This window comes from Schistocerca nitens, chromosome 4 (assembly GCF_023898315.1).
Source record: "Schistocerca nitens isolate TAMUIC-IGC-003100 chromosome 4, iqSchNite1.1, whole genome shotgun sequence".
Classification (NCBI taxonomy): domain Eukaryota; kingdom Metazoa; phylum Arthropoda; class Insecta; order Orthoptera; family Acrididae; genus Schistocerca; species Schistocerca nitens.
Window position 1 is genome coordinate 609,888,524 of NC_064617.1, and position 19,862 is coordinate 609,908,385.

Genomic DNA, 19,862 nt, shown 5'->3' on the forward strand with positions numbered 1-19,862 from the left:
ACCCCGAATGGCAAGCGTTGGTATTGATAGAGGCCGAAAGGCGTGTTAAGGACCAGAAACTGCCAGGAAGCAGCGTCGAGAGGAAGTTGATGATAAGCTTCTGACAGGTCAATTTTAGAAAAATACTGGCCTCCAGAAAGTTTAGTGAACAGTTCTTCAGGACGGGGCATAGGGTAAGTGTCGATGAGGCATTGAGCATTTACAGTGGCTTTGAAACCGCCACAGAGACGAATATCACCATTTGGCTTAGCAACGACAACGACAGGAGAGGACCACTCACTGGAAGTGACAGGAAGCAAGACCCCTGAAGTAGTGAGACGATCCAACTCCCGTTTTACCCGATCACGAAGGGCCACAGGAATGGGCCGAGCCCGAAAAAACTTAGGCCGAGCAGTGGGTTTGAGCGTGATATGAGCTTCAAAGTCGTTTGCACGGCCTAACCCAGGAGAAAAAAGGGACGAAAATGTCGTCGACAAGGAATCCAGTTGAGCATAAGGAATAGCATCAGAGACAGAGTCATCTATGGAGAACCCAAAAATGCGAAAGGCTTCGAAACCAAAAAGATTTTCTGCATTGCTCTGATCGACCACAAATATGGGAACAGTGTGAACGACGGATTTGTAAGATACCTCAGCATTAAACTGTCCCAAGAGAGAAATCTTCTGTTTATTGTACGTCCGTAATTGCCGAGTGACAGGTGACAGGAGTGGAGAACCCAACTGAAGATACGTCTGAGAATTAATTATAGTGGCAGCAGAACCGGTATCCACTTGCATGCGAACATCTCGACCAAGGATTTGGACAGTGAGTAATAACATCCCTGAAAGGGAAGAAGTGCAATTGACAGACAACACAGAATCAGAATCAGTGTCATGTTCATGAACATCATGTATGCGGTCGGATTTGCAAACGGAAGACACATGACCTTTCTTTTTGCAATTGTGACACACAGCCCAACGTTGGGGACAATCCTCGCGTGAATGTTTCGTAAAACACCGCGGGCATGAAGGTAGTTGCCTGGGGTTTTGCTGCAGTTTCCTAGTGGGTTGTTTACGGCTAGGCCGAAGCTGCGCGTGGGAGCGCACTGCGGCCACGTCGGACGGCGGGGACGCGCCGCACGCGTCGTCAACAGCGCACAGAGGTTGTATTTCCCCGACATCACCCCACGCCTCTATTTGCGCCCCAGCGGCGCGAGAAATTTCAAAAGACTGCGCAATGGAGAGAACTTCATCTAGAGTCGGATTCGCCAACTGAAGGGCACGTTGCCGAACTTCTTTGTCGGGCGCCGACCGGATATCATCATCCCGTACCATGGAATCGGCATAGGATTCTTTATGAACGTCAGTAACAAATTGACACTTTTGACTGAGGCCGTGAAGTTCAGCAGCCCAAGCGCGATAGTATTGATGTGGCTGTTTTTGACAACGATAAAAGGCAACACGAGAGGCTACCACATGAGTTTGCTTTTGAAAATAGACAGAAGTGAGCACATTTCAGCAAAGGACAAAGATGCAGGATCCTTCAAAGGAGCCAATTGCGACAACAACCGATACATTTGAGGTGAAATCCAGGAAAGGAACAGAGACTTACATGGTTGTTCGTCCGTGACATGAAATGCCAAGTAGTTCTGTCGAAGACGTTTTTCATAATCAGACCAGTCTTCCGCCGTCTCGTCGTAAGGAGGAAAAGGAGGTACAGCCAACGACGAGAAACGCCCCGCATTTGACGCCGCGACGAAATCGCGAATCGCCGCTGTTAGAAGCGTTTGCTGTTCAAGGAGATTTTGCAATAGTTGCTCGACAGTAGCCATGGAACCCTGTGGGTCAACGGTGAAAAGGAAAAATCCCATCCTCGTCGCCAATTGTTATAACGTCAAGTTTAACAAATATATTTCAGAACGACACAACACATGTAAGTCACAGAGTAAGTTGACAAGCAAGACATGTGTACACGTTAGCATTCGAATGAGCACTGAGTCCCAGTCTAGCGGCCGCTGCTCTGCTGGCCGCTTAGGTGGTGCAGCTGCTGCATGGCTGGCAGACAGTGCCGCACGTAGAGGACGCGCGTAATTGCCCGGCGTCACTTTGAATGATCGGCGAGTCACAACAATAAGATTTCACTTTCTTTACATCAGTGCTCTGTAATACAGATAACATTGCTGTCTAAGATTTGTTAACTCGACTTCCAGCTGTTGCACTTTGTTTTTTACATGCTGAATATTTTGGTGGAGTACTATTAGACATTTAATGTTACTTATGTTGGTGGCTTCTTTTTCGTCATATCTGCAATTAAAAAATCCTTCAGATGGGAAGGAGGTGTCCTTATCCGTCTACTTGCTGCCCCATGGATGGTTGTTTCCATGTCAGATGTTGCTCCTGCTATTGATGGGATTTCTGCTGTTACTGCTGTCTGTGATGCTGCTGTTGATGGTGATGCCGTTGTTGGCATTTCTGCTTCGATTATTGTTTGTACTGCTGCATTTTGTGTAACTGCTGTTGGTTGTGTTTGTTCTGCTGCTTTTTTTGTTGCAGGTATCATCTGTGATGAGAACATCATCTCAGCCATCTCATTTATTCTAGAACCTATGAACTTTTTCCCGTGAATATTTAAATGCATACCATGCCTGGTGAAGTGTTTCCTTTCCAAGAATTTCACATCTAGGAAGTTTCTGTATGCTTTGCATATTTTGCAAAATTGCCTGTTGGCCTTAATAATTTCCTGGTTGACACATGACGTTTCTATTAGGTCAAATCAGTGTGGTATTCCAGTCACTATTACACTTTCATTTTTCACTGTATCTAGGATTTTCCGGAGGTCACGGATGGCACTTTTTAGTTCATTGCAATAAACTTCGTTTGCACAACCAATTATATTGTAACTAAAACCCGATTTTCTTGAGTAGTGTTATCACATTGTATGTTCCTTATAACTTCGTTCATAGGAGCCCCAGGTTTTACATAGCTGGTAGCTCTAAGATTGTGTTCGTTTTGCCAGATTTTTGCGAGATCACGACCATGACTGTCTGAGTAAACAACTAACTTGGATTTCCTAAGATATGTATTTCTGCCATTACTGCCTTTTGGGGCAATGCTATTTCTATATTTTCGTATATCAGCAGCGTCTGTTAGATGGCAATCAGTATCATTAAAGTCTTCCTTGTTTGCTTTGACACCGTATAGAATGGCAAAATTGTTCTGTAGTTTTTTTTATATCTAGGCCTGCTGTAAGCATTTTCTGATACACAGTTTTTGTTTTCAAGAGGATTCCTCAATACTTGCTTTAGATTTTCCAGAAATTCTACCTATTTTCTAGCTGCATTTATATCACAATAAAGCTCATGTAACACATTTAGTTCAATTCCGGCACTGCACATTTCCATTGCTACATGGAGACCATTACACAGTTGACCACAATCACACGAGATTTTATCAGAGTTTAATTTCACAGTACAACTTGATTGGTACCATTTATGTGTTAGTGAGCATGCTCTAATACCTTTTTCCACTATAATATCACATGAACAACACTTTATTGATGATAATAACTCAAAATTTACAGAGCAATTTACCACAGTTTGTATATACGCCACCATCTTGCCTTAATTTGTCTGTTAGAAAACTTTCTATACAACCTCTCAGTGTAAGACGTCACCCTCATGTTGCCAACAACCAATAGTCCTGTCAAAGAAGACAGAGGATCGGACAGAGTTTCAGGGCAACCTATTGCCTTGGGGAGACTGCAGACAGCAATGAAAACCATTGCACTAAAGACACACAGTGTCTACCCACAGGACACATATCCTGTAATTGACCAAGTGTCAAGATGATCTCTCCATTGGCAAAACATTCTGGATTAGTCCCTCATTCAGATATCCAGGAGGGGACTGCCAAGGGGGAGGCAACCATGTGAAAATGATTGAATAATCAACATAGATGTTGAATTGAAATCTGTTGCTTGTGTTTTTGTGTAGTTTCAGTACTTCTTGCTAAGTTTTTGGGCTATCAGAGCGGATGTTTTGCCTGTTTTTTATATTGTTAGTTATGAATCAGCCACATGTGTCTGAAATGCAATTTTAAACACTTTTATTTCATGATAGGTTAATTAACTGAGAAGAATTTTATCCCAATACTTTCACTAATCTTTTAGAATACTGAAAAGAAAGGATTTTTAAATTTTAGCCTCATTTAGCCAACAAAAAATTAATATAGTCACTAATAATTTCAATCTAGAGTGCCCTAAAGCCAAACAACCTATTAATCTGTTAGATAATCCCACAAATGAACAGGGAATTAAAGTATGCAACAAAAGTTACTAACACTCTGGTTTACAGAAGATCTGAAAGTGCAAAATATGTCAAACTTCTTGATTAGTTTTCGACATGGTGACTATGTTTTAGCTTGCTATCTACTTAGAATACAAGTTATATTAAACATAGTGTTTCATTTAGTGTGTGATCAACAATGTTGATATGTGATACCAGCACATTATTTATGCTTTTCTGAAATTGTTTAGTATAAGTCTTTCTAAGATTAAAATACTGTTTGCTTTGAATCACTCTAGGACTGGCTATCTATCACTTGGCTTATGGTGTGGTTTTGTTGGACATTGCTGCATGTTTGGAACAGAAGCAAATGCAGTAATGATCTTTTTGGAATTTCATATTATGTGTTTCCCTATTCAGAATTACTTTCATTCCTATAGTGCAAAGTGATCCTCTGTTTTGGAGTGTGAAGGAAAGTCTAATGCAAGAGTGTTGTTATTAATGGTGCAACATTTCAATTTCATAAACAGGTACATTACTGTGGAAAATAATCAGACATTAGAGATCAGAACATAATCAGGCATTAGAGATCAGAACTGAGTTTCCTTGATTAATACTCTCTGACAGAAAAACATTACACATTACAGGATCCATGGATGAAGACTCTCCAGATAAATCTGAAATATTTAATTTGTGCTCTCTGCAGATTTTGATTAAATAAAAAATCTCCATTGACGGTCTTCACGCATTCATAACTATGAGACCTACAATTATGACAATTATGTAAAAATCTGATCTACAAACATTTGTTCTGGTCTGGCCTCAGTGGCCAGTGACAGTGGTGATGTGGTCATGAGTTGTGCTTGTGTGAATATATGTGTGCGAATGTTTCCTATTTTTGAAGAAGGCCTTTTGGCTGAAAGCTCAGTTGTATATCAGTCATTTTGTTGTGCCTGTCTGCTTCTCAGCATCTCCTCTGTATAGTGTGTTGCAATCTATCCTTTTCATAGTATTGTTTTTCAACACAAAATTCACTATGTTTAGTTTATATATATTTGGTGATATTTTGGATTCAAAATATAACTAAATTATCCACCACTGAACTTAAAATTTTTACACTATCCAGAGGTGGTTACAGGGGGTTGGGGGTGGGGCTACGGATCTGCAGCCATTCCCATCCCCTGGAACTCCCATCCCCTGGAAATACACATATTTCTTCTTAATAAAAAATACTTTACAAAATAGCTTTCAGGTTTAACAGGCTCAAAAATTTCTCACTATTATAGTTGGTAATTTAATAGAGTAGGAAAACACTTTTGTTTATTTTAGGGAATAGTGATTCAAAAATTATACCAAGTTTCTATGAGCTCAGTCCCCACACTCTGACCAAAATCCTGAATTTGACTCAGATACTAACCAATTTCAACACTTTAATTTTACACTTTAATATTCTCATATGCCAAGAGTTCTGTCTAAGCAAATTACAATGATCATTTGCAGGGGTAGAAAATGCTTTTTGAAGCATGGATACTTTTCCTACTTGCTATGACACTTCCTGATGCCATTCTGGGAATCACAACATCTCAGCAGAGTTTATCAGCAGTAAGTGCTTCATCAAAAGGTAAAATATTTCAGTGGTTGTAAACTAGTTATGGATTTCAGAAATGGTACATTTAGTTGTGTAAAATATGTTTATAAAGTATGGTACATTTAACAACAATATGGATAGGACAGATTGCTAGTCACCATATAAATGGGCCAATGTGTCACAGAGAGGTGCAGTGAAAAACACTGCTACAGTGTTAAATCTCTTGGACAAAGTCATTCTTATGAAGTAGAAAACACACACACACACATACAAACAAGCACAAATCAGACACACATGGTTACTGTCTCACGGCCCTGAGACATTGGCCATGTGTGTGTGAGTTTTGCTTGTGCGAATGTTTGTGAGGTTTTTCCTGCAGAAGATGGGCTTTGTGTGGAAGCTTTAATATTTTTACAGTCTTCGTAATTTCACCTCTCTGTAACTCAACAACTCCTCTGTATGGTGAGAAACAATCTATCCTTTCCATCTTGGACTGTCCATTGTTTGTTATGGTACATTTAAATGTATAATATACAAAATAAATAAGTTTGTCATCTCCATAGGTCTTCATCTACATCATCATTTTCACCCATACTAGGGAAACCATTGTGAATTGCATGACAGAGGTTACCTCCCATTGTACCAAATATAAGCATTTCTTCTTGTTCCATTTCCATATGAGTGCAGGAAAAATGACTGCTTAAATACCTTCATGATGATTTCTGGACTTATATCAAGGGGCTTTATATTCCCAGATACCTTGCTTAATATTAGCTCTTGAAATTGTGTAATCAGGCATTCATAGGTAGTTGTCATCAGTCTCAAACATATGTCATTTTAGACTTTTCAACATTTCTTTGATGCTCTCCTGTGACAATTCAAGCTACCATTCTTTGTGTATGATCAATGTCACTTTTAACCCTGTCTTGTATAAATGCACTTAAACAGGATTCTAGGATGGGTTGTGCGAGTGTTTTGTGAGCCATCTCTTTTTAGAATCATTGCATTTTCCCAGAATGCTAGCAATAAACTGAAGTCTGCCACCTGCTTTACCTAAAACTGAGCATCCCAACATATTGCTTATCCCAAGTATTTGTATGAGAGAACAGATTGCAGTTTTGATTCATTGATATTACCGTTGCAGTATAGCTACTCGATTTTTGCTTTCTGTGAAGTGCAAAACTTTACATTTTTGAATACTTAAAACAGCTAATAAAGCTTTGCATCACATTAAAATCGTATCAAGAACTGATCAGATTTCATTTTCAAATGACAGAGCACAGCTGTCAGTCATCCTTTTCTTTCAGGTTTTATTAGACAAATCTAGATTTCGGCTAGTGCCTAGTCATTATTAATGCACTATTTCATGTTATCAATGCATGTCCTAGTACAAGACATGTATTAGGACATGCATTGATACCATAAAATAGGACCTTGATAATGGCTAGCCGAAATCTAGATTTGCCTATTAAAACCTGAAAGAAAAAGATGACTGATTACTGTGCTCTACCAATTGAAAGTCATATCACAGTTGTTGAGTGCACCCACATTCCTAATGGAAGGTAATTTGATGATCAGATATTTGTGCAGCTTTGTTCAAATACTCTGATAGAATCTGACAGCATTTGAACTATAAAAGAAGATGATGAAAACTGTACATTTTTGTAGTAAGTTGTTACAATTAGCAGATATTTAGAGAAAGCAAGTGAACATATTTCACAGCCGTATCTCACATTACATCAGTGAATGTGAAAAGTATGTCACATGAAGAAATAGAAGCACAAAAGTAATCACTTCAGAAACACACATGAACTTCATGAAATCAAGAGGTGCATACAAAACCTTCAAAGAGGCTTTTCATGAAATGTAGCATTGGTGCAAATGATGCACTTCCATGGCACTGTCATTCAGAAGCTTTCATTCATTACATTATTTAGAGTAATCTAACATATGATTCACTCACTGGCCACAAACAAAATCTTTAGATGCCACTTGTGAGTTAGCATTCCTCTGAGTTGTGTGAAAGATAGATCTACAGATCGTCTAGTTAATTATGTAATTCACAGCTGCTCCAAATCTCCCCTCCCCTCCCTCTCCCTCTCCACCTCCTGTGAACCATAGACTTTGCTGTAATGGGATGACTTGAGTGTTTTTACAATACAGATGGTCCTGTCTTAGGTACAACTACATCAGAATGTATCTGCGGGAAGTCCAGCATAACATGTGGGAAGGTCTCATGGCACATCAGCTCAAATTGTCAGGCTGAAGAGGCGTTGAAAACTCAGTGCTACATAAGACTGAAAGAATGTCTAATCCAGAATTTGATAGTGTTACCTGAGCTACATTACATCTTCAAAATTTACTGTGTGAAGAACAGTTAGGGGTCAGATCTCCCAAACAGTATTTGACTGACCTTAAGACCCTGGCCGGAACAGAATTGCCATCTGAAAATCTTATTCGCATGTTGTGGCTTATATGGCTACCAACTAACATTCAGACAGCTTTGTCAGCAAACACAGAGATGTCTTCAAGCATTTTTACAGGTAAAGCTGATGGAATTGCAAATAAACTGCTAAACAATGTTTCCAGTGCAGCAGTAAATGATGACATAGTTTTAACATATAAAGCTGATGGCATTGCATATAACGTGCTAAACAATGTTTCCAGTGCAGCAGTAAATGATGACATAGCCAGAGACCCGGAACCCTCATCACCAAGATGCAGCAGCACACCGGACCCAGAATGGACTAGGCTACAGAAGTAGACACAGCAACACACGTTTAGCTGGCTACCAGCTCATATGAAATGAGCTTACAACTAGCAGCTCTAAAACACTCTCAAGAAGCAGCATCAGGACCATGCTACAGGTGGCATGGAAAACCTTCACCACAGAAACTGAATGACAGTGGTACTGGTATCATTATCAATTCAGAGCAAAGGAAAAAAAAAAGTGTGACACAGTGCTTGCACCCAAATGCTACAGACAGCCACTAAAGGACACCAGTGACCATCATCAACACCAAAGTATGTGTCCCTCCTCTCGCGGCTACTGTGTCAGTTTGAAAGGAGACATCTGCTCATGTACACACCTATGGAAAGTAACTGGTTGCACCATGCATGAAGAAGTCTGTAAAACATTCATTGTAATGACCACTCACCAATGCCCAAGCCATCATGGTTGATGACACGGCTACTGCAGATACTAAACAACTCACAGAGTTAGTTTCATGCAAGCAGAAGAGGGTGACTTACACCAATTTTTTTTATGACTGACAACACATCAGGAACCACATTCTTGGTGGACATGGAGTCATACCTCATTGCATTGCCTCAACATAGTTTTAAGGAAACAACAGGTGGCTTCTGCCACTAGCGGAGGTGGTTTCACTGCATGGGTACCTTTGTTTCCACAGCATTTTATAAGACTTCCCAGAACTAACAAAGCCATCAGTGTTAAAGAGGACATGCAAGCACAACAGGGTGTTGTCCAAATCACCAGTGGCAGCAAAATCTTGACAACTCACACCAAAATGTTTTAGCAACTAAAGATGACATAAATCATCAAAGATGGACTGGTATGTGGCACCTAAGGACAGTCAGTGGGCCTTGCTGCCCAATAATATATTCTTTAAAAAATCCATCAATGGGCACAATCCTGGAAGAGCTGTCACCAGAGCAATATCAGCAGGCACATCTCAGCACCATAAGGTATCACTGAAACACCCATGGCTTGTTTTATGCACTTGTATGTGGGCCTGGTATGGCTGATCCCAATCCCAGGCAAACACAGGGACATATTGACAGTCTTAGCATCAACCAGAGGCCATTCCCATCATGGAAATCTCAGACAAAACATTTTCCAGAGCCCTTATCATGATCTGGGCTTCGAGATTTGTAGTGCCTCAAACCATAACCACCAATTGTGGGGGATAATTCGAATCTTGGTTGTTCTACAAACTCATACATCAATGTGACTGCAGCCAACTCAAAACCATCAGCTGCCATTCTGCAAATAGTGAGATGTTAGATAGGTTCCACAGAATCATCAAAGTGGTCCTATTGTGCAACAACAGCCAGTGGACTGAATCACTACCACTAGCACTGTTAGGACTAAGGACAGCAGTAAAAGAGAAACTGTACTGCTGCACACCACAGGTAGTGTACAGGCAATAATTACAACTTCCTGCCAAGATTGTCTCCACTAAGTCACAGCAACCTCACTCTGGAGCCCATGACATAATTCAATCAACTGCTGTAAAAAAGGATGGCACAATTACATCCCACTGAGCTGCACAGTCATTGGGACAAAAAAGTCTTTGTACACAAAGAGCTACAGTCAACACCATGAGTCTGGCTGAGAGATGATAGAATGTGAACTCTAGCCACCGTACATGGGGTTCTACAAGGTTCTCCAGAGGGGTGTAAATACCTTCAAAATAGAGTGAAATGGTGGAAAAGAGCCTGTGTCAATTGAACAAATCAAACTGACACACACAGAAGAGGCAGCCGCAGACCGAGTACCAAAGTCTCAGTGCTGACTCATCCAATCACTGAGAGTCTACATCGCTACCAACCTCAAATGTCCTCTGATTCGAAGAACAGGGTGACATTTTGTTCATTTCACAGACTTGGTGGGGGCAGCCAACACCTTTGCTGCTACACCCAGCAGTTGTCACATGGGCTGGTAGAGCCATGAAGTACCTGTTCCCTCATATCCTCAGTTCTCCTTATTTCATAAAGGGAGAGGGGGGGGGGGTCAGAGTGGTGTAGAGACTTCAGCATTCAATACATCCATTTTGAACAGAGAGAATGTAATCAGTGTGATATCTTTGTTACTCAGTGGACATCTGGTATGTGAGTTTTAAACTTCACTTACCTCACAAGCTGTGTAAAGTACATGTACCAAGTATTAATAATAAATGTCTCCTGTTCACTTTATCCTACGATCAATTCTGTACAGAAGTTATTATGTACCTTTAACTATTAGGTTGGAGCATAAGTTTAGAGTGTTTCTGTTTTTCATGTTGGTATTTCAGCTTCTATGGGTTTATTTATTGACTGCCATTTTTTTATTTGTAATTCACTGTTGCTGTTTGAGTTTATATATTGTCATTTTGTCCTTTGGTGATAGTGAGTGGGAGCTATGGACGCTAGGAAATGGAGTGCCAAGTGGAGAAATTCGAAAATCTCCAACATATTCTTCTGTTTGAGATCAACAGAGGGATTATAGCAGCAGTGGGAGCAAGAAACATTTGTGCCATGTATGGGGATAATGCCATTGGACAAAGCACAGCAAGAAAATGGTTTTCTCATTTTGAGGAGGATCGTTTTGACATTAGTGGCTCTCCATCTTCAGGAACACCTTTGTGGTTTGAAGAAGGTCATTTAAATTCATCAATCCACAATGATCCACTCGAGAACTGGAAAATGTGATGAACCGTAATCATTCCACCATCATGCGACATTAGCAAGTAAGGAGGAATGTTCAAAAATTGAGTGTATGGGTCTAAGGCAAAGTCACAAAAATCAGCAGGTGGCTTGGCCATGTGTGCATCATTGCTTGCTCAACATCAGTTGCCTCATGAACAACATGATCATTCCTACACCGTATTGTTACCAGTGACAGGAAACGGTGTCTTTATGCTAACACAAGAAAAAGAAAGGAATGGCTGAGCACAAACAAAGCACCAACTCCTTGTACAAACACCTGCACACATTCACAAAAGATAATGTTTTGCTTCTGATGGAACAGCAACAGTGTAGTGTACTACAAATTGCTTCCCCGAGGAGTAACCATCACTGCTGACATTTATTGTCAACAACTAAGACATCTTGCAGCTGCAATCCAAGAACTATGACCAGGAAGACTGGATGAAGTGATGCTACTCCTTGATAACATCTTCCCACATTCTGTTAGACTGACAATAAACACTGTAAAGGAGTTGGGTTTGGAATTCATTATGCACCCACCTTATTTACCTGATCTTGCAACCTTTTCTGCTATCTGACGAACAACCTTCAAGAAACTTCCTTTCAAGATGAAAATGCATTCTGAACATGGCTCAACAAGTTCTTTTCCTCAACACTACTTGATTTCTACAGTTGAAGAATCAAAAAGTTACCCCAGCATTGGCAGTCTGTTGTAAAAGGTGAAGGAAATATATTACTGATGATTAAAGTCTCTTTTATATGTATCTGTTGCATTTATATAACTTACAGAAAATGTAACAACTTACATACCAATGCAATAGATTTCAATAACTCTCACAGTAATACCAAGACGCCTTGAAATTTGTATCATGGGCAACTGCACTCAGTAACTTACACATCCAATCACAGACTACAGCAATGTTATCCTGCAAGGCCTTTCTCAAGAAAGTGTACAGTGCCTGGAACCTGTTCTGAATGCCTTTGTTCATTATACAATTAATGGAAAATCTCATATAAAGATGTGAAACAAATACTAACAAAGAGATAGAGGGGCTGGCCAGTACTTACCTCAGCTCAGTACAGCCGATAGATACACAAAAAACAGAACCGAAAATTTACGTTCCTAGCTTTCGGAACAAATGTTCCTTCATCAGGGAAGAGAGAAGGGAAAGAAAGGGAAGAAGGGAAAGTGGATTCCATTACTCACAACCCATGTTATGAAGCAACAGGGAAAGGAAAATAGGGAGGGTAGCCCTCTGACAACCATGCCTCCATCCTTGCTACCCCCCCCCCCCCCCATTTTCCTTTCCCTGTTGCTTCATAACATGGGTTGTGAGTAACGGAATCCACTTTCCCTTCTTCCCTTTCTTTCCCCTCTCTCTTCCCTGATGAAGGAACATTTGTTCCGAAAGCTAGGAACGTAAATTTTCGGTTCTGTTTTTTGTTTATCTATCGGCTGTACTGAGCTGAGGTAAGTACTGGCCAGCCCCTCTATCTCTTTGTTAGTATTTGTTCATTATACCTGTGATGTTTGACTCTTTGGTCATATTTCACCATCATATGCAGAGCTGCCTTAACTGCATTCAGACAAGTGCCGATATTTCCATAAGCTCTGTATTCCACTGTCTTATCAAAATATACTGTCCCTCATATCTCTCCTCACCTTAATGTTCCTGTCTGAACAACCTAGCAGAAGCACCCATTGCCATCAGAGCATAATCCTTCCCATCCTACTCCACCATTCAGCCACTTTCTTGAAATCCTTCTCCCAAGGGAACTGCCCTGTCTGACATGTCAAAACTTACACTGAAATAATTTATATAAGAAGAGTACACAAAAAGAAACACAATGGCAAAAATTTTACTGCTGAGACACTTTGCAATTACTTTTACAAAAATGTTGAAATTTGCCAAATTTGTGGTTCACCAGGCAGCTGGAGAAATGTATACCCCTGCTGTACCTGTAACAGACAGTGCATATGCAACATGGCAGGCACATATCCTTTGGTGATGGCACATCTTTAAACAGATTAAATGGCACAATGTGACTGTAATTCGTTAAGTGAATTTCAGTTTCTGTTAATAGTTTTTCTGACACAGTTGTTCACAGTTACTATTGTTGTTGTTGTTGTTGTTATTGTTGTCTTGAGTCCAAAGACTGGTTTGATGCAGCTCTCTGTGCAACTCTATCCTGTGCAAGCCCCTTCATCTCCCAGTACCTACTGCAACCTACATCCTTCTGAATCTGCTTAGTTGATTGATCTCTTGGTCTCCATCTGTGATTTTTACCCTCCATACTGCCCTCCAATACTAAATTGGTGATCCCTTGATGCCTCAGAACATGTCCTACCAACCGATCCCTTCTTCTAGTCAAGTTGTGCCACAAATTTCTCTTCTCCCCAATTCTATTCAATATCTCCTCATTACTTATGTGATTTACCCTTCCAATCTTCAGCATTTTTCTGTAGCACCACATTTCAAAAGCTTCTGTTCTCATCTCGTCTAAACTATTTATTGTCCATGTTTCACTTCCATACATGGCTACAGTCCATACAAATACTTTCAGAAAAGACTTCCTGACATTTAAATCTATACTCAATGTTAACAAATTTCTCTTCTTCAGAAACACTTTCCTTGCCATTGCCAGTCTACATTTTATATCCTCTCTACTTTGACTATCGGCAGTTATTTTGCCCCCCAAATAGTAAAACTCATCTAGTACTTTAAGTGTCTCATTTCCTAATCTAATTTCCTCAGCATCACTTGATTTAATTTGACTACATTCCATTATCCTCATTTTTCTTTTGTTGATGTTCATCTTAAAGTCTCCTTTCAAGACACTATCCATTCCATTCAACTGCTCTTCCAATTTCTTTGCTGTTTCAGACAAAATTACAATGTCATTGGCAAACATCAAGGTTTTTATTTCTTCTCCCTGGATTTTTATTCCTATTCCAAATTTTTCTTTTGTTTCCTTTACTACTTCCTTAATATACAGATTGAATAACATCGTGGATAGGCTACAATCCTGTCTCACTCCCTTCCCAACCATGCTTCCCTTTCATGCCCCTCAACTCTTATAATTGCCATCTGGTTTCTGTACAAATTGTAAATAACCTTTCTCTCCCTGTATTTTACCCCTGCCACCTTTAGAATTTGAAAGAGAGTATTCCAGTCAACATTGTCAAAAGCTTCCTCTAATTCTAGTATGTAAGAATTAATTTTCAAATCCAAGTATCTCTTTTCTTACTAATGGGTGCAACATCCCTAGTGCAAAGATGATGCCAACAGTCACCCTCAGACAAATAACATTGAAAACACTAACCAGCTGGCTATCTACAACAGAATAAATGGAATTTAGCGCCCAAACAATTATAAAACACTTACACCATCCACACCATTGCAAGGTAACTTATTTAAAAAAGAAAGAAACTTCAAACCATAATAAATTGTAAATAACACCAGAAGACACCTGGAAGATCAGTTAAATCAATGAATGTTTCATGTTTATGACTGTGCAACAGAAATCAAATTTACACAGTATCACAAACTGCAGATTACATTTAGGTAACAGTAATTCACTTGAGGACTACAAAGGCCCACTAAGCTTAAACATTGGAAATAGTTTCATAATTATAAATGTACAACAGAAATCAAATTTACACAGTAGCACAGTAGCAATCACTTAATATGACTATTCAGACAGGAGCCACCAAAACATTCCTGGTGCCAATAAGCCTGATACTTGGAATTCTATCAGTATGTAAGGACAGGTGGTCACCGTGATCAATCATGTCGTGAAATCCAACTCAAATGACTCCACCAATCCCTTTCTACACCCATTATGAAGCCAAGGTGAAATATACAGTGCTATAAACTCTACAGAACAGTACCTTTTCTACAGCAAAATAGCAAGGCCATCCCAATTAGGCAGACTCTGATGTTTGCTTCTGTACAAATGCACAGATGCCAGACAGAGCTGAACCAACAGCCGTGGTCACTTGTCATTACAAAAGGTAACCTACAACAGGTTCAAGTAACTTCACTAGCACTGCTAATTACATACCCCATTCCACATAACATTGTCCACAGCATGTATCGCCACACAAAAGTTCGCTGCCAGAAAAACCACCTTCATGCTCACTTGGTGGTCTGGGCACATACACTGTTTTGAGACAATATATGAGTGCTCTTCAAACCTCTGCAGCACCACATGCCCCTCTCAGCAAGGCAAATCTTGCACGTAAGGAAGTTATTGCTGCCATCTACCACAGATCACCTCAGTAATAATTAGCAGTTGCTTTTGCAGTATCAGTAAATGTTAACAATAGACATAAAATGAATTAATTTTCTTTGTGATTTCTTCATATATGCTTGCTAATAGCATCTGTCTTTGTGCACATCCCAGAGTCTCACAGTAATGTGGAATCCAATTAGTGTTTTCAACCTGGCAAAATGAAATATGTAGAACATGGTACATAAATGAAACCACATGCTTCTCCTGAAGACCTACATATGCATTATTTATCAGTTAATTTCTTGGGCAATCATTCCAACGATGTCAATGTTTCATTAAAAATAGTGGAAACATCATAAGAAACAGACAATTCTGTAAATTGTGCTTTGAATGATAACTAACTAACTAATCGTTGTGATGGATAAAGTCCAGAACAAAAAGGCAGTTCCTTCCAAGGCCAAAGCAAATATGTACAGTAATAACTTTCAGTGAAAAAGGAAAGGCTCTAAATTTTTTAGTTAAATGAAGGACAGAGAAAACACTTAAACACAAACAGAGTACAAAGCTGGTTTAATTTCATAAAATCTGAACATAAATTGTGTAAATGGAAGAAAGATTTACACCAAGTACAAAATATGCACCAAAATGAAACTCATAAAAGTGAGAAAGAAAAATTATTCAAAATTTTTAGAACTGCATGTGAGAGTCAATGAATGACATTCAAAGCAGATGCCCAAAAGTGGGCATTCTGAATTAAAACTAAGATAAATATTACTTATTACCAGGCTTCTTTGACCTAGTTAAACAGATTCAGAAAATTATATGGAAATGGAAGTTGCAAAATTACAAAGTTTATGTCAAGTAAACACATAGAGGAGATATCATTAATAGGTATTACTACAATGAAATTCATAGCTGATGTAAAGACAACGCTTCTTGTTAACCTATAAAATGCTGCATATAAAGCCAATCAGTCAGGCTGTGTGCAAACTGTACTTTGTCGTTTCAGGCAAAAAAAAGATGGAGTAGGTTGTGGTGTCAATGACTGCTATGACACATTCCTTTATATCTGTCCTCGGGAATATCAAGGCAAATCAGGACCAAAAGTAAAAAAGAGGACTCTTTACCCAGAAATTTCTTGTAATTGGCATAGAAAAATCTTGAAAAATGGGAGACAATAATTTTCAATGTTACACCCAAAACATCTTCTTACATTTGCAGAAAATAATTCACTGCTTTCATTGGACTCTTGGCGTGGACATACTGACAGCTCTGTCTCTAGGAGGAGGATGATAAAGAGACTGTTAATATAATTCAGATTCCAGCCAAAACTAATAGTGTGATTCAACCTCTCAAGAAAAAAAAATTCTATAGTCTAAAGTATTTTTCAGAAAATTGTCAGGCAACATAATTTCCATTAGCTCTTTGTCATTTTAGGTTTGTCTGAGGAACAGTATTCTTAAACTTCAGTCATTTCCACGCTGTCAGTCAGCATCACCACATTTTATGAATTTAATCAAGTATGATTGGTACGCAGCACAGTACGCAGAACTGCAGCCATGACCATTTCCCCACGTCTTATTCCATTCCAGTTCTGTGTAAATAAAATTAATAATTACTGTGAATTGCCTGAATGCATTAATTTTGGTTTCACCTGGTGTGCCTGGTGTAAGGAAAATGTTTGTTTTCGTCATCCAATAGGCACTTTGCATAAACAAGAAACTGTTTCATTGTTAGAAAAATATGCATTATTCTAAAATTATCATAAGAACTGTCCTTCTGGAATTGTTATGAAATATTCAATGCCAACAAATTAAAGTCCTGATTGATGGAAGTCATATGTAATATAACATCATACACTGTTTGTGTAACAATTACTTAAGCAACAGTTTAGCTGTCAATATGAACTTGAGGTAATTCAAAAAATTAATAATTGGAGGCATTTTTGGTAAAGTTGAGTGCTTAAATTCATGTGTGTGCTCTTTGAGCTATGCAGCACTATGTCCTCTTGTCACAGCTGCCTCTGCTTATTCACATATTCGGTATTAGACAGGAGGGGCTGTACAAACCGCTTTTGGAAGCCATTCTTCATGCAGCAGAAATGTGTAATTTTGACACTTTTTCAAGAATACTTGTAGTGCATCTTAGCAGCTAAATTTTTAACAGTGCATTTCTATTGAGGTATTCTTCTTGTGTGAAAGATTTCAGCATAGGTTTTGACATGTTGGACTGGATCATTCCCTTTTCAGTAGGAGAAAGCCAATTCTGCAATAACCTCCCACATCATATTAGAGAACTGAATAATATCTCCAGCTTCAGAAGACAGTTAATGACATATCTACCAAACCAACTATAATGATTACCATTGTCCCTGCACAGTCATTATCCTTGTACATCCTTCTTCTGAACCAGACCTTTCTCATTTCCCAGTGTTCTTAACTGGTGCAGGCTCCTTAAATTCCCTTTCTCCAGAACTCACAGTATCAGAAAACGTTTATTTTGTACACCTATAAGCTCTTTTTATATCTGCCACTATCATTATTGTTATTGTCATTTCTTTACTTTCTCAGACGTTAAGTCTGGTTAAAAATGGACAGTGACACAGACCTTGATCAAGCGTCACTTCCTTTTAACTGCACAGTATGTGTTATATTGCATTTAGGAACTTTCGGGTAATTGAACATGTATCAATAATTACGGATTTCTGTAGTTGTATATATAAGTTTGGATGTAGCTGTATTGCATTGATGTACTGGTGGATATTGTGTGGTATGACTCCTTTAGTTGATAGTATAATTGGTATAATGTCAACTTTATCCTGATGCCACATGTCCTTGACATCCTCAGCCAGTTGGATGTATTTTTCAATATTTTCTCCTGTTTTCTTTTGTATATTTGTTGTATTGGGTATGGATATTTCGATTAGTTGTGTTAATTTCTTCTTTTTATTGGTGAGTATGATGTCAGGTTTGTTATGTGGTGTTTTTTTATCTGTTATAATGGTTCTGTTCCAGTATAATTTGTATTCATCATTCTCCAGTACATTTTGTGGTGCATACTTGTATGTGGGAATGTGTTGTTTTATAAGTTTATGTTGTAAGGCAAGCTGTTGATGTATTATTTTTGCTACATTGTCATGTCTTCTGGGGTATTCTGTATTTGCTAGTATTGTACATCCGCTTGTTATGTGATCTACTGTTTCTATTTGTTGTTTGCAAAGTCTGCATTTATCTGTTGTGGTATTGGGATCTTTAATAATATGCTTGCTGTAATATCTGGTGTTTATTGTTTGATCCTGTATTGCAATCATGAATCCTTCCGTCTCACTGTATATATTGCCTTTTCTTAGCCATGTGTTGGATGCATCTTGATCGATGTGTGGCTGTGTTAGATGATACGGGTGCTTGCCATGTAGTGTTTTCTTTTTCCAATTTACTTTCTTCGTATCTGTTGGTCATTATTATTATTATTATTATTATTATTATTATTATTATCACTACTAGTGGCAGTATCAGTAGTTGCAGTAGTAGTAGTAGTAGTAGTAGTAGTAGTAGTAGTAGTACAAGTACTGTCAGTATTAATTTCATTAGTTCATAGTTAGTATTATTTACTCACATTGTCACTATAGACACTCAAATCATTTTACTACTATTTGTCATATTAAATTTGTCATTTTTTAGGTAACTATGATGCAAAAATGGTACTGTTTATGTGTGAAACCCTGTTCCAATGTAAATAAGTGCCTGGTGGCCCTAATGAGATCAGGTTAAATAAATAAAAATAAAATAAATTTTTACATGAATCTTTAAGAACCCCAGTCAGTACAAACTGTGTAAAGAAGACCTTAAAATACACATGAGAGATCCCAGGAACAGTTTAAGACCCCCAAACTTCTGCTGCACAAACAATTTTGTGACATGCAATGATGCGTCTATAGATCATATTATTGTCATGGAGATGATTATATAATCATACTAGCAAAAGGGGAGTTTGCAGATCATGATCTGTTTCTCCTCACACTTTGCATTAAAAAGTTAATAGTTGATTTCACTGGAATTACTGTGCTGTCAGTAAGAGGACAAAAGGAAGGAACTCTCATAGGTGATTCAAAATTAATTTTAAAAAATGCAGATGGAAAGCCAGTAGATGAAAGTGTCTTTGACAGTTTTTTTAATAGTGTGCATGGCTGTTCACTGTTAATTAAAATTAGATGTTCAGTTATGCCAAAAAGCAAAAAGCATGGGTGAAGTTAGGAAAAAACCATGCTCTTACTTTATAGCATACATAAAAATTCAAGCATACAAGACACTAAACAGTGGGAGACTTATTATAATACTTACCATAAAT

General features: G+C 38.6%; 1 protein-coding gene across 1 annotated transcript in view; it reads left to right on the plus strand.

The window, feature by feature from the left end:
* The window catches only part of LOC126252083 (uncharacterized), an 81,627-nt gene that overhangs the window by 53,549 nt on the left and 8,216 nt on the right, over window positions 1–19,862 (plus strand). The window contains exon 2 of the mRNA XM_049952938.1: window positions 5,762–5,882. Within this exon, the coding sequence (XP_049808895.1) occupies window positions 5,771–5,882 (112 nt within the window). The 5' untranslated portion in view covers window positions 5,762–5,770. The remainder of the gene's footprint in view (window positions 1–5,761; window positions 5,883–19,862) is intronic.